Raw genomic sequence first — 14,980 nt, 5'->3', positions numbered from 1 at the left:
CTTGAGCCAGATGAGAAACATGAAATAACTGGATGCAAAATGCAAGCATCTTCCTTTTTAACTGACATCAATAAAAACTCTTTGAAGAGGGAATGCTTAGCAAGTGTTAATTAACAGGACTGTCATTGTGACTCCACATTGCCACTGCAGAGTGCAGTGAGTCACTGGAGACACACGTCTCTTTTTGGCTGTGATTTTTTTATTTATTGAGCATCTTGTTCTCAGCTGCTACTAGAAGCAGGAAATCTCTCAAAGCTGTGAAGAGCTGATCCAGTCTGTGCCTTGAATTGGTTATTCTTTTCCACCTACTCCCATGAAGAAGTGCCTCCAGCAGCTCTCAGATGGGGCTGCTGCCATTCCTGGCCAAGGAAGAAATTTGGGACCCCCTGTCTCTATGAAGTATGGTCTGAGTACATCCCCACTAATGTAGACTATGAGGAGGTTTGTTTTTTCCTGCAAACCAAAAATACCAACTTTTTTTTTTTTTAAATACCTGGAAATAAACAGTTACATGATCTACTGAAATTCATAACAAAGAACAAATAGAATCTTTCATGCTGTGTAACAGCCATAAATAAAGGCTTTATGGCTGAGAAGTTGTAGGCAAAGCTCCAGCAAAATCAGATTTATTCCCTCCCCACCCCCTGCACTGTAAGTCTCTGGAAATGGGGGTTCCAAGGGCTGTTCTGACACAACATTAACTGCAGCTTCTTATACCAGACTCCCTGCCAGTATTTACAGTTCACATTCTGTGCATGGTATGTGTGTATGTAACTGCACCAGCTTTTACAGTTGATTTCTCAGTAGTCATGTGAAACCAAAACAACTCACGGGCTGAGCTTGGAATCACTTGTGCATTTTTCTGATTTAGAATTTTAAAAAAAAATCTGCCTTGGTGTTAGGGAAAAGGATCTCCTGGTTAAAGTTGCTCCGAGTTGATGGTGGCCCAATCTCTGTGAGTGTCGTGTTCCCTCTCCCCAGAATCACTGGCTGGGTTTCCAGGGGAGCCCTGCAAGATGGATTTCAGAACTTGGTTGTACAGCTGAAAAGGCAATAGCTGCATTTTTTTCTTCTCACAAAGGCCTGGCGCTACCTCTGCTTGCTGTCTCCTCTAAAACTTAGCCCCGAGGTGTCATGAAATCCATCTTTGGAGTAATTAACTCCTAAAACTGCAGTTCAGCCAGGTCTTTCCCTGTTAAGGAAGAACAACTCATTTCAGTGGATTTAAGAGCTGGTTTCTCACTTCAGGAGACAAATCCAGGTCAGCAGAGGCAGCAGATCACAGTGAGAAATGTATAAACACATCGGAAGCAAAGCTCCTTGCATGTCAGTTTTGGATCAGCTGATATCTTGGTTTGTTCTCCTTTCTTTTGTGCTTAGTATGTAGCCTAAGAGAAGCTAAAATGAGGAACTTGTTCTCATTAAGCAGCTGCCCAAATCTCTCTTTTTAAAGAGTCTGAGGCAGAAGATGTAGAGCCACTGACTGCTCTGCTCTTGTCTACAGCTTGTTTTAAGCACTGAGCAAAATGACTTAAATTGTTGGGACCTGAGAAATGATATCTTTGAGCTCTGACCCTTCATAACTGAATCCAGACACTCAATGTCTCTGCTTCCACAAATTTTATATGAAGCACCTGACACAGCAGCAACAAATAGCATGGGAATAAATCCAGCAGCCTGCAACAGCTCTCCTTCATTAGCCAAGCCAAAGGTCACCCTGCTGGTGTCACCACCAGTGTCTGGCCACTGCTGGGGCTATTGTGTGCTCTGGACCTTAGTGGAGAGATCGTGCAATGGAAGGGAAGGTGGGGAGCCAGGTCCAAAGAGCCTCTGTGGCCCTTTCTGCACTCCACAACCACAGGGACATCTCAAATGTGTAGCGCTGCTCTGGAAATTTAGCACAACCCCAACGTGCTGGGCTGGAGCCCCAGGTGCTGACACACTAAAGCACAACAGATCCACTGAGCTCCTGGCATCCCCTCCTTTCTTCTTAAGAGCTTCTTAAAATAAGCCCATTAGGCCCAAGTTATCAGCAGCCCAGAGCTGCTCACTCAGGAGTCACCTCAGCTCCCGGGAAAGGCTCCGAGCATGGCTTTAATTACAGGCATGGAGGCTGCAGTGGATACAGCCACTCACCCCAGACACAACTGCTCCACTCCCCAAATTGCTGCTGACTGGCCTGGGATTGGGTTTTATTGGGGACAAGTAAGCCAGTTCTTTGAGGGTGAGGTTAATTCGAGCAGCCCCATGTAAAGCTTTAGCCTGCAAATGGTTAAATGCTTAACCATGCCTGCAAAAGCTGGTCAAGTGCAAAGTTGTCTTTCTAAAGGTTTGTGGGGCTGAGACTGAGCCTCCTTTTTTCCCCCACAACATTCCCCAGTACCTTTCACTGGGGGGGAAAAAAGTGTGAATCTGATGAATCTGTCTATGGCTCTTCCAGTTCTCCTCTTAAATGCAAAGCCAGACTTAAACTGTTTTAAGACTGTGCTGCCTTCATTTACGGAATTAATTCATACACAAGGATTCTGTTGGAGAAAACAGCAAATTTATCCCAAAGTGGTAAACCTCACAATACCAAGAAACAACTTTCCAAATACTAAAATTAAAAAGTCTGTTCCCATTGCCTGGTAAATGGACCCTTGGAAAACCAGCTAGGAAAAAATCAGTGTGTTAAACCTGCTACCCTAAACTTCTGATCTCTCTCAGCTGCTGATTTAGGAATACAAATTCCACAGCATCAAGCAGAAAAGGAGAATATATATATTTTTATTTAAAACAGAGTAACTCAAAGTGGTCATAATAACCCATTTCTGTTGCTTTTGTACTTGGGTAGTGAGTGACTGTAGTATAAAGTGCTCCAAGTTTTTGCCTCGAGGTCTTGTCAATCATTACCTGATAAATAAAAACTTCAAACTGGTTCCTTTTAGCTTAATTGGGTAGAATTTCTCTCCAAAGGAAGGTTGAATACTGAGAATAATGTGTTTGTGGCAGCAGTGGAAGTCAGCAAGCAGGGCATTTGGATGGAAGCATACAGGGGATGTAAACTCTGAACTCAAAAGATGAGTCTTTGGGGATTTTTATCCAGAAGTATCTGTTCCCAATGCAGGCAGAGCTGAGGGACTGAATCCAGCAGCAGAGGGAATCCTGCAGCCCCTGGCCATGCTCTGAGCTGTGCTTGTGCAAGCTCTGCTGTCCCTCTCTGCTTTTAGGCTTTACAGCTGACACTTCCATAACAATCAGGAATCTTAAAATTGCACTAAGGCTTATTTAAATCATTATTTTTTATTATATGAACACTGGCAGCAACAGAGGCATTTTCCTGCATAGGGACAAAAGGATCTTTTTGTCAGTACTGGAACAGATCTGAAACAGCTCAATTAAGCAAACATAACATCCTCAAAGTTTGGCCTGAAAGGAAGCTAAAATAACTGTTCTATAAAATGTTTTAAATGTGCTTTAAAATGTCATTACTCAGATAAATCTAGCTGTTTGGAAGCTCGTTCACCAGGGTTTTATGGCCCTGCCAGTTTATGGCAGTGTATGTATTCATGTCAAGAATTCCTCTTCCAGAACAGTAGATGAGGAGACAAAGCCACAGGAGCATTGCAGACCAGGGGGAGGCTGCAACCAGCTTGGGAATGGAGTTTTGGCTCCTAGGCTGGGAAAGCTGCTCCAAAGCACATCCAGCAAGTTGTGTGTATTTGTGGCAGAGCTGGAAACCAGCAGATATTTCATGATACGAGGCTGGACGTGTTGAACTCAGTGGTAAGGCTGCTGTTGGCTGCAGGACTGGCCCTGCAAAGTAAAAGTATTTATTTTATTCTTTCTCTCCTTGCTGGCACCACCCCTGCCTTACACCTAAATGAAGAGAATTGGGACCATAATGAGAAATACCAGAGGATACTCCTTCTAAATTTAGTCAAGGCCTACAGAAGCTGAGTAGGTCTCGTTTTACATCAACAAAGGTCTTTCCACTGATGCTTTCCTGGAGTCTCAGAGCAGTGCACAAAGCAAATTTACCTATGAATTTGTAATTGCTCATGGAAGATGGAAGATTAATTCCCAAATGCTGATGTTAATCCTTTGGCCCAGCAAATATATCTAAGTAAGCTGGCACAGCTCTGCTCACAGTTCAAAGAAAATAAGAACCCCAAAATTGCTATTGTGCCCCAAAGATATAATGCTCAGTTAATAGTGGGATTTAGACCAGTATCTTTTTTCAGCTGCCTCCATAGCAATGCAGTGTGGTATCCACAGTAGGAAACCTCATGCCAGCAGCATCTCTCAAATATGCTAAAACAATCTAAATTAGAAAATGTCAGCTTCTTGGCTGATGTTTCTTTGGAGTTTCTTTCTTCCTTTCTTGTGCCTCTATAATTTTATTGGGATGACTAAATCTCTGAACTATGTTAGCAGTAAACAGAACTAATTTACCCCCTGCTTCTTTGAAACAGCTGCTGACAGCTGCACCATAATTCAATCATGGATCTTTGCAGCACAGACTGCAAAACACATCCATATTTTTGCTATTCTTCCCTCCCTGTTGTATTTGGACCGAAGGAGCTGCCCCAAATAATGACATGTGACAGTTTTGCCTGTACACAGAGAATGAGCTGCATGAAAACACAGGCTCAAGATGAAACGTTATCCAGCCAGAAAGGCTCTTTGAATAAAAGGAGAATAACCACACAGATACGCAATGTTGTCGGGATATCTTTTGTAAAGTTGCAATGATTTATTTTACTAGTTTGTACAAAAAGGCTTCTGACATCTGCTCTATGAAAAGAACCAGAAATGTGTATGCATTTTTGCCAACTGTTAATAAATATCTTCTTAAATAAGGAAACAAATGTGTTTAGGAACCCAGAATCATTTTTCCTGCATGTGATTGAAAAGGAATTCAGAGATGGAAATAAATAATTCTTCTTCCGCTTGTGACAACTATTTACATAAAAATGTACAAACAGTGAAGCCGATGTTGAGCCTAGCAACAGAAATCCTGTAATTATGCTTAAAAACAACAACAAAAAACCAAAACAGAAACAATCCCCACATAATATTTAATATATGAGTCCTATACAGCAAGACACCGTGGTCCAAGTTAAAAACGCAATACACCAATGCAGTGACCACCAACACTGAAACACCCACAAGAGAAAACTAATCCTTGACTACTAAATAGTGGAAGTTCAGGCATGATTAGCTTTTAACTTTCTAGGCAGCACCTTCCCTTCCTTTAGGAGGTTTACAGAAGCACTGGTGGGTATGTGTATGCAATGTCAAATGATGCTTCCTCTCTGTGTGATTTCAATTCCTCACTCTAACCAGGGATGCTCTGAGGGCAGGTTTGGCTCGTTATGGTGCATGGTGCTGTCTGCAGGCTCCACAAGGGCTGGGATTTTGGCTTCAGCTGTTGTCCTGCTGTGTGGCTGGCTGTGCTTGCCCAAAGTCTCCCAATGGGGAGGTTTGCTGCAGTCCTACCTGAGGAGTGTGCCTGCTGCAGCCAGGCTGCTCCTGCAGATGTTGGAGAGGTCTAGGGGGACGCCAGGCACATCTGGCAGCTGCTCACCAAGGCCCCCATCCAAAACCTACCGCTGTTGTGGATGGGCTTCCCCTTTCCCATCAGCTTAATCCTGCTACTGAGACAACTGCTGGGAAAACACCGATTGACTGAAGTGAGATGAGGATTCGGCCATCAGAAACAAGTTTCCAATTCATTTCATAGACAGTAGGGGCTTTTTCTTCCTTTGCTTTTTCTTTTTAAAGTGAGGCAACTGGTCTGGATTTGATCTGTGACTTAAAGAGAGAAGAGCAGTGAGTGAAGTCCAGAATTTCATTTATCTTCTTTCTCTGACGCTCCTCTAAGGCAAGACATGGAGCCAAGTCCCTACTGTGGCTGCATGGCCCCATCTGCTCACTGAGCAGAGACCCATCTCCAGGGATTTATGATGTCCTGGACCCATCTGTTGGAGGTTTAGCTTTCTGAAGTTTGGAGATTTAGGGCTGGGTGTGCTGGACATGGTGTTTTATTGGGCTTTATTTTCTTTTTATCTCCCTGGTGAAATTTATGCCAATCCTACTTTGGTGTGTGCCAAAGTGGGGAATTGGTTTGTGATTGGTTACTGCAGCTCTGTATTCTTCTTTGCAACAACTTTAATTGAGCCTTAATTACTTAAGTGTGATGTTTGTGTAACCTGTGACTTTAAAAGAAGGAAAAAGAAAAGCCTTGAGGGGACATTTTCTTGCTTCTGGTTCCAATGTCTTGGTGGCCCTTGAAGGGGATAGTTGTGGGGTTTTTTGAGGTGAAGCCAAGAGAGCAGGGGGTTTATCAGAAGCACTGGCCCCAGGAAGGAAGGTTTCCTGGCTTGTTCCCAGTCTGTGTGGTGCTGGGTGTACATGCCAACTCACAGCACCTTCTGCACTTCAGTCTCCACGTTCTTGGGAAAGGGCTGGAACTTGCTCCCTCCGGGAAGTCAATGGACATTTTCCACACAGCAGCAGGATCTATAGTTACAGCTCTTACAGTAACTGCTTAGGACACCCCAGCTAAACACCAGGATTAATCCCTGGCTCTCAGCATTTTGCTGCTTTCCTGTTTCAAGTTCATAGCAAATTGAAATACTTTCTGACTGCAAGAGGAAATCTCCTTCCTTGTTGATAGAAACAAGTACACCCCAACATTCTCACTCTTTGAAGCACTTTTCTTCAGTTCTTTTGGTTGCCAATTGATTTATTTTTCTTAGCCTAATCTGTCCTTTGAATTTGTGTCAATCCACATCCAGCTTTTGCTACTGTAGTTTAAAACTGGAAGTTGCATGTTATTAATCCTTGGTTTTGCTTACGAAATTGAAGCAGAGGGATCGAAGCAATAATTCTCTAACAAAATACCTGTTCACTCCAGGTATATTTTGTTCACTTATTTTATTGCAAACCGTGTTACAGGAACTACACACACTTATTAGTCACAGCACAGTCTCACCTTAGATAGATTATTACTGTTTTACTCACAATCAACACTGGTGAGTTTGCAATCTCCAGAAAGACTCATTTGCAAAAGTATGTACTGTAGGAGCCAATTTTGTAAGCAGATTTGGTTTTAAACGGTTTCTCTGGCTTGTTTCAGTTTACAAGCTCATTGTCTGTAATAAACTAAAACAAAATGTGTTCAAATGCCTCTTTAGATCCAGAAACTGCTCCATTGTCTGAACTTTCAGAGGCCTGGTCCTAAAATGGTTTGGGACTTTTTTAAACCCATGGCTGGAGCACCAATCTTTCCCCCAACCCCGCATAACCACACAAACCCACTCTTTGCAAATCACTTCTTTTTCTTTCTTCTTTTTCTGTCCTACAAATCTAGTGGCAGCCACATGCTCGTACCACCATGTTCCTGTATTTTTTTAAGATAACATTGGAGCTGTCATCAAAATAGAGCACTGAGATGGCGTTGAGTTGTGTAGGAGCACAGCAGGGTTTCGGCACAGTCTCTGGGTTTATAAAGTGAACCTGGGGAATTAAAATAGAGAAATGTTAAGATTTACTTCTCCCCTCTCCTTCCCCCATATTCTTCTTTCCTGGGCAACCTTCTGCCTCTCCCATACCCTCACTCAGACAGGAGCTGAGCTGTGTAACTTTGGGATTCACTGATTCTCAGTCTGACCCCAAATCCACTTTTGGTGGCAGCACGGAGTGGATCCTTACAGAGTTTCCCCAAGAAGTGCTGACAGTGTCTTGTTCCTTCCTTCCCATGCAGTGGGACTAAACCCCCATTAGTGTCTATCACAGAGACTTTCAAACCAGAGGGAGCCTGCCAATGCCTGCAGCAAAGACAGGGTCATTTCTGGGCAGGTACTAATTCAGGCCAGACACGTGGGGCCAGGTGCTGCAGGCACCTTGAGAGCGAAGGCAGATCCTCCTTCCCCTGTTAGCTCAGAGACCCTGTTGTGCATAAATAGATTTCTGAGTAGCACCCGTCAGATGTAAGCCTGTGCTAGGAGATAGGGTGCACCTACCAGTGTCTGTACAATGGCATGATTCGTAGCATTCATGTAGGAATTCAGGGGGAAAGCACATTCTCCTTCACAGTAATAGGCAGCGTAGCCCTCCGGAGCGATGATCCAGTCCTTGATTAAATTGGAGCCATTAGATTGTGGAGAAGGACAGAAGTGCGGTGAAACAAAAAGCCAACCAGCACATAAATCTAAACATTCATACACACAGTTACAGCGGCCTGCAAAATAAAAATCTGGCCCCCTGGCCTTTCTAAAGCTCTCTTAGAGGCCTCTAAAGAGCCTGCTCTTCCAGGAGGGACACACCCCACGCTGCAAATGTGCCCACAGAGCAGCTGAACATCTGGGTTCAGTTGTTTATCCATTCAGCAGCGTCCTGCCTGTCCTCAAGGATCACTTCACCCAGCAACACAATGCAGACACAAGCTTTCAGAAAGGAAAATAGCTTTAACCAGGTCTAAAAAAGAGGGGTAGATGAAAATGGAGATCCATGTGTGCCTTCAGCACTGCCAGAGGACCTGCAGGGCTGCAGCCCCTCAAAAGGATCTGAATGTGTTGAGCCTCCAGCCAGCCTCACACTAAATATTTGTACACCCAACTTAGCAGAAGCACTTAAGCATGCTAAAGGCAGTACACAATATTTTCCCCCTTCAGGATTTAAAATAAAAAAATCCAGTTGGTGGCTGGATCTCACTGCTGCAGTTGACAAATGATGTGCCAAGGCACCCCAGTCCCAGCCTGGTCACCCCCAGGAATGCCACCCCCAGCCCTTACCTGCCACCCCAGGTCCCTGAAGCTGACGTAGAGCTCGTGTTTCTTGCAGGCCTGTCGCTGGTCACTGCTGCTGTTCTCTGTGAGGGGACAATGGTGGCCATGAGGTTGGGCAGCCCCAGATCCCTCAGCAGGGAGTGAGGCATTGCTGCTCTTCTGGTGCATTTACAGCTCCTTTTTTAGCTGTTTTAGTCATAATAATAGCTGGGTTCAACCTGTATGAAATGCACTTCTGGCTTTTTTGTGCAATGCCAAAAAAGGCCTGGGAAAGTAGGTTTTTTATCTTAATTTTTTTTTTTTTTTTTTTGCCCTGGACTTCCTCTGACCTCCTAATAGCAACACACAGATCACTCTGATTATTGCCTATACATAAGAGGAGAATCAGTCCATCCTGGACATACAGCCTGATTTGAAGACCCAAGTAGAAAGAATGGCTCAGGAAGAATTTCATCACCGAAAGGGTGGTCAGGCACTGGGAGGAGCTGCCAGGAATGCAGTGGAGTCCCCATCTCGGGAGGTGTTCAAGGGACCACTTGACACCAAGGGTGTCACTCAGTGCTCTGAGCTGGTTGACAAGGTGGGAGTTGGTCAAAGGTTGGACTTGTTGATCTTGGAGGTCTTTTCCAACCTTAATGATTCTATAAAAATATGATTGGAAGTTCTGTTTTCCTTTTCCTTCTGCTCCTTGCAACCTCTCCTTCCACTCAGTGAGGCACTCCCGGAAGCAGCTGGAATTTGCTGCTGCCTCAGCACAGCCAGCCCATTCCTCTGAGGTATCACATAATTAAGCCACATTTCTATTTCAAATGTCTGATGGAGTTTTCTTCCAAATTAGGAAGCGCAGCTCCCCCCAGAATAGCCATGGTTATCCTGAGAAAGAATGGGTTTCCCTCTTCTATGCAAGAATTTTGGGACTACTATGCTTTTTAGGGGCTAAACTTAAAATCACAAGCCCTGAAAATGAACAGCATTTGGATTCAGATACACTGATCTCTTTGATGATTTCAAAACGAGGATTTATTTCATATGGGGGAAAAGGAGTTTTTCTGGTTAGGTGCTTGGGGTATTTTTAAAATTTGGATGAAGAAATCCCTCAATTTAACATCGCTTCAAACAAACATTCTTTTCCCTGACATTTTTGGAGCAACCCTAACCCCACACCGTTTCAAACCGGCGGTGGAGCAAAGGGACAATGAACAGCTAATGTGGGAGAAACCATTCCCACGTCACCCCAGAGGGAGAACCGCAGCCCCAGCCAGCTGTGCTGTACCTGCAATGTTGGAGACCCGGAATGCCTCCTGGTTCTTTGGTGTTTTGGATCTGTTCTGGCTCCTCTGCTTGCCCCCCGTGGAGCGGATGCTGCGCAGGTGCACCTCGGTGGCCTTGAAGAAGGCCACGGTGAAGGGCTGCTTGTTCTGGGGGCCGTGCCTCCCGATGAGCCCCGCCAGCTTGGGGTTGATGCTTTGCCCTGCAAGCACGACAGAGTGGTGAGGAGGGCTGCAGCAGCTTTGGCAGCAGCCAGGATAGCACAGGGCAGAGCTGCTGCCTGCTCAGGGGCGCTCCTGGGAGTGACATCCACCCTCCAAAGACCTGGGCTTAATGGGCAGAGCTGCTTCTGACAAGAGCAGCTCAGCACAGCTAAGTTCATTTTATATCTGGGTGTAAAAGTTTCATTAACTAGTCCTACGTATAGTTATTTTACCCCAAATCCGCTTAGCATTAGCTTTTCCTGCATTCTTTAGAGGGGTTTCTTCAAGTTCACCAACCTATAATTTGAAGTGATCCTATAAAAGGAACCATAAAACTCAGCCCATAGGAACACTAAATTCCCACTGAAGGTTATTAGCTTAAAATAAAAATGCCTTGTATGAAATGCTGACAGAGTTCCAGATACACCTCAGCTGAGAGAAACAAATGTTTAGAGACATTTGCTTATTGCTGCATCTTGCCACCGCCATAACTCTGCACAAAACTTTGATTATCATCCATGATAATCATCATGATTTCGTCTTCATCCTTCATCTTGGGCTCTGGAATAACTTGATTTTTGGTAGAAGACAATTAGTAGGTTTCTCTGTAGAATTAAATCAATTATTTACAAAAAAGGCAAGGAGAGGGTGGCAGTGGGAAATTTAATGTTTCACCTTGTTGCTGTCGAGGGATGTCTGGATGCAGAGATGATATCCAGGATTATTCTGTCCCAAGCTACTGAGTGCTGCTGCTAAATCCAAGTTATGGTAATGGCTTTGTGATCCTTTTGCTAAGGCCAGAGCTGGGCCTGGCCACAAATCAAACATGCCAAAGGACAGCTAGCACTTTCCTGGAGAAGCCCTGCAAGGCTACCTGGCCAGGGAGAGTGGGACAAGGGCTCTCAGTTCATTTATTTAGTATGATTTTTTTTTTAATAGACTGTATTTGCTTCATGATTACATATCATGTAACAGCAGTTACAAAGAAACATTGGGGGTTGATTAATTTTGGTATTTGACTTCACTTAAAGCCTTGAGGATTGCCCAAGCATAAAGTGTTGCATCAAAATCCTGCTGTACTTACAGCATATGATATCTAGTGCCTCCCTTGGCTGGGAATCATGAAACAGAGTCCCTGATTTCTGCTGGTGTGTGACACTCACCATCAATGCCTTCCACGGACAGCTGCAGGCCAAGGTTGTGCTGGGGATTCACCACCCAGTGGTTACTGGTCGCGGTTATGTCGAACACCAGCCACCCTTCCTCTGCAGCCCAGATCGTCCTGGAGTCCAGCAGGAACAAATCTGAATCCCTGAAACAAAAAGCAGAAGTCCCAGTTAGCCGGGATTTCCACTGGAGTCTCCACAAACATCCTTTAGGCAGCACATGGGGTTGGGATTTCAGCGATAGTTGGAGCTGGGCTGCTCTGTGCTCCCCTCTAAGCACTGTCAGGTGAAGCCTCTCCTCTCCTCTCTCCTCTCTCCTCTCCTCTCCTCTCCCTGAGATTTGGGGTTACTTTGCTGTTAACCTTGAGCTCCTGATGCAACTTCAAAAAAGGCTTGCAAGGCCCAGATCTGCAGAATTACTGTTTGCATATGCAAATCTGGTAATTGGGCAAACAATGCTGCTCATTAGCCTTTCCACACATAATTTCCTGACTTTTATGCATGACTGTAGTGTTGGTGCAAGCCAGCTGGAACACTGGTGTGCATACATTAACATATGTTATCGTTTTTGGTTTTGTTTCTTTTTAATTTGCTCATCTGAGGTTACAGATAACAGATTGAGGCAATAACCCTCTGCACAGTCACAGGTCTGCACTACTGTGGGTCACAATCTTTTTTCAATTCATTGCTTGGGGTTTTTTTAAATTCTAGCTGGAGAAATAATATCAGAAAATGAAAAAGATCCTAAATAGAGAGATTCTGTTCTTTTGAAAAAAGTGAAATTATTTCAGATTTACAGGACATTTCCTGGCAAATTTCTGAAAAATTAAAATTTGAGAAAATACAGGTTCTGTAAAGGAAGGAGTCTTCTCTTACCAGAAAAGAAAGAGATAAAACTCAGATTAAAGTGGATGCTGCTGCAGTTCTTTTATAAAAAATTAGTTTAAAAGAAGAACAAAGACACATGGTGGAAGTGTCTAGACAAGCCCTGTAAGAGCTGCTTTTGTACCTACAGTGAACAAACATGATAACTTGTTCAAGTGTAATTATATCCTTTTGAATTAAGAACTATCCTTGAAAAACCCTTTAATCACATCCTCAAAGCTTTAAAAGGCCTTATGAATTTGGTCACTATAGATTTGGCAGTGCAAATATGTATATTCAGCTTGGTTTACACAGTGCCTCTTGTTTCCATGAAACATCAGGTGATCAGAAATTAATCTGAGCAAAGCTGTTGGCATAAGGGCTTTTGACTCACAGCTTTTAGTGATTCTTTCCCCTTTGACATACCAAGAAATTAGAAGTTTTTGTCCCACACAGAACAGGAATGGAGGGGGTTTTGCAATGCTTTTACTATTTATTGTTCCTTTCAACCTTAGTGGGCCAGAGTGTGTAAGAGATGATGGTGTGAGCTAAGTGGTGTCACCACCCACCTCTGACTGTGCTGACTTACATGAAATTGAATTTCTGCAATGAGTTCCTGCAGAGCACGTGAGCACACAGGGTGTGCAGGAAGAGGATTCTGTGTTGCCTCCCTAAAGCAGGAGAAATTTGGGTTCCCCACGGCTGAACATGCAGCCGGGTGCTGCCGAGGGTGCAATTAGTGCTTGCCTGTAAGCAAAGCTCCGCTTTGTGGAAGAAGCCCTACACCAGAGCTGGACTTGCTGCAACACCTCCTTGCAAAGGCCGAGGGGATCCTGTGGGAGTGTTCCAGTGGGCGTTTGGGAGCCAAGGAGGGTGGCTCAGGACGGGCCGTGGTGCTGCAATGCAGAGGCGCAAGGCAGGTGTTGGGAGCTCAGTCAGCTTTGCTGGGTGCTCCCAGAAAACTGAAGTTAAACCGCACGGGTAACCCCTCTCACGTTAGTTACAGCAGTGCAAGATGCTTGAACTCCAACCAGGGGACAAATCTCCTGGGGTGTCATCCCCACCCAGGAGCAGTGGCCCCGTTCCCACAGTGCAGGACACCTCCCAGCCTTCCCTGTTTACAACACACTGAACCAAACACATCCCAGAGGAGGCAGGGACGAGGGAGTTGCATGGATTGGCCCGTTCCAGTGGCTGAGGCCAAGTTTCCAGAGTGAAGGGGTTTTTATTCACACAGTACATTATTTAAGCATGGCCCCTGACTGGAACTCATGATTCACACAAGGTTTAGTTAACAGGGACTTGGCTTGCTTGGTTTTCTGCCCTTGTAGTTTGCAGGTCGATGATAGTAGAGATCATGATTTTTTTTTGTTTATTTTTAGCTACTGTTCAGCTGCAGTATTATTACTCAGAAAAAACAGCCTTTAAGCTTCCCATGCTGACATGATGCAATCGGGGTAAGCAGACTACATGAGAAGGCATCAAGTACTAGGGTGAGTCAGCCTGGGAAATTGTATAAAGCTTTGTTTTCCTGTAGTTACAGCAATGTGCAAACAATAGGCCTGGAGGGGAAGCCCGAAGTGAGAGAGATCAAAGGGACCCACTGAAGGGAAATGTCCTTCCCACACACACTTGGACCCCAAAAAAGCCCCATGTCAGATGCCCTTTGGAGGAGTTCAAGCACTCCTGGATTAGTGCTTTCTGCCCTGGCTCACCAGCAGTGGCCAGGGGTGGGATGCAGAACCTCACTGGTGTTGCAAGCAGAGGCTCCTGAGATGTAGCTCCTGTTCAGATTAAAAGAAACCTCTCGTTCTTTTCAAAAAGAAAACCTCCTTTAAGTGGAATGTCCTGCTCTCCAAAGTCAGGCAAACAGCATTAAATCACCAGCTAATAGGCAGCCAGCCCTCGAGATATCCTTGTTGGACAAGACACAGTAAACACAGCAAAGAAATGTTGTCCTGCTAAGACTTAAACAGCATTTATTCTGAGGGCTTCCATCTAATGACTTGTCACAGAAGGTAGTGCTGGTTAAGTCTAACTAATGTGGCTGCTTTGGGTTTTAGCTGTGAGATAAGGATCTGAGCCCAAAGAGAAAAGGTTTCTAGTGCACATCTCACTCCTGTACCTCACTTTCCAGCTGTGTACTCACAGAGCATGTCCCTGGAGCAATGTGAATGATGGCTCTGCAGCAAGGAGGCAAAAAAAAAACAAAAAACCCTTTGGTTCCTTGGCCCTGCATTCAGTGCCTTCATTTTAGAATTTCAGTGCATGCAAGAAACTGTACCATGACTTTTTCCAGAGCGAGAGATAGGAAAGGCACATGATCCTCCTTTTACAAAAAAATTAAGCTGGGACATGGAAATGTTAATGTCTAGATTAGAGTTACACAAATTACAAAGTCTGGATCCAGACCACAAGTATGTTCTGTTGAGACCACATCAAAATGGCTCGGCGTTCAAAGAACTGACATCAGCGGGAGTGTCGGAGCTTTTAGCAATGATAAAATTTGGGGCTTTCTGCTCGGTTGTCTCAAGCATCAGGCTCTCAGTGGAGCCTGAGATGAAGACAGGAGGTTGGCATTTGCCTGCTGATGTCTTTGGTAGTGTCTCACACTGGATGCCAGACAGGAGAGTCACCTCCTGTTAGAAAGCACTCCCAAAAATTTGTCTACAGGTCATGTAAGTGTTGTGTGGTCTGTGAAACT

The 14,980-nt window shown here is 44.6% G+C and overlaps 1 protein-coding gene across 1 annotated transcript in view; it reads right to left on the bottom strand.

Moving 5' to 3' along the window:
• Positions 1–7,335: 7,335 nt before the first annotated feature.
• BMP7 (bone morphogenetic protein 7) overlaps positions 7,336–14,980 on the bottom strand; it is a 40,071-nt gene continuing 32,426 nt past the window's right edge. The window contains exons 3-7 of the mRNA XM_068208032.1: positions 11,410–11,558; positions 10,048–10,245; positions 8,781–8,857; positions 8,010–8,120; positions 7,336–7,503 (exon numbers count right to left, since the gene is read on the bottom strand). Of these exons, the coding sequence (XP_068064133.1) occupies positions 7,354–7,503; positions 8,010–8,120; positions 8,781–8,857; positions 10,048–10,245; positions 11,410–11,558 (685 nt within the window). The 3' untranslated portion in view covers positions 7,336–7,353. The remainder of the gene's footprint in view (positions 7,504–8,009; positions 8,121–8,780; positions 8,858–10,047; positions 10,246–11,409; positions 11,559–14,980) is intronic.

This window comes from Anomalospiza imberbis, chromosome 17 (genome assembly GCF_031753505.1).
Source record: "Anomalospiza imberbis isolate Cuckoo-Finch-1a 21T00152 chromosome 17, ASM3175350v1, whole genome shotgun sequence".
In the NCBI taxonomy this organism is placed as follows: Eukaryota; Metazoa; Chordata; class Aves; order Passeriformes; family Viduidae; genus Anomalospiza; species Anomalospiza imberbis.
This window is presented reverse-complemented; position numbering and strand designations above follow the sequence as displayed.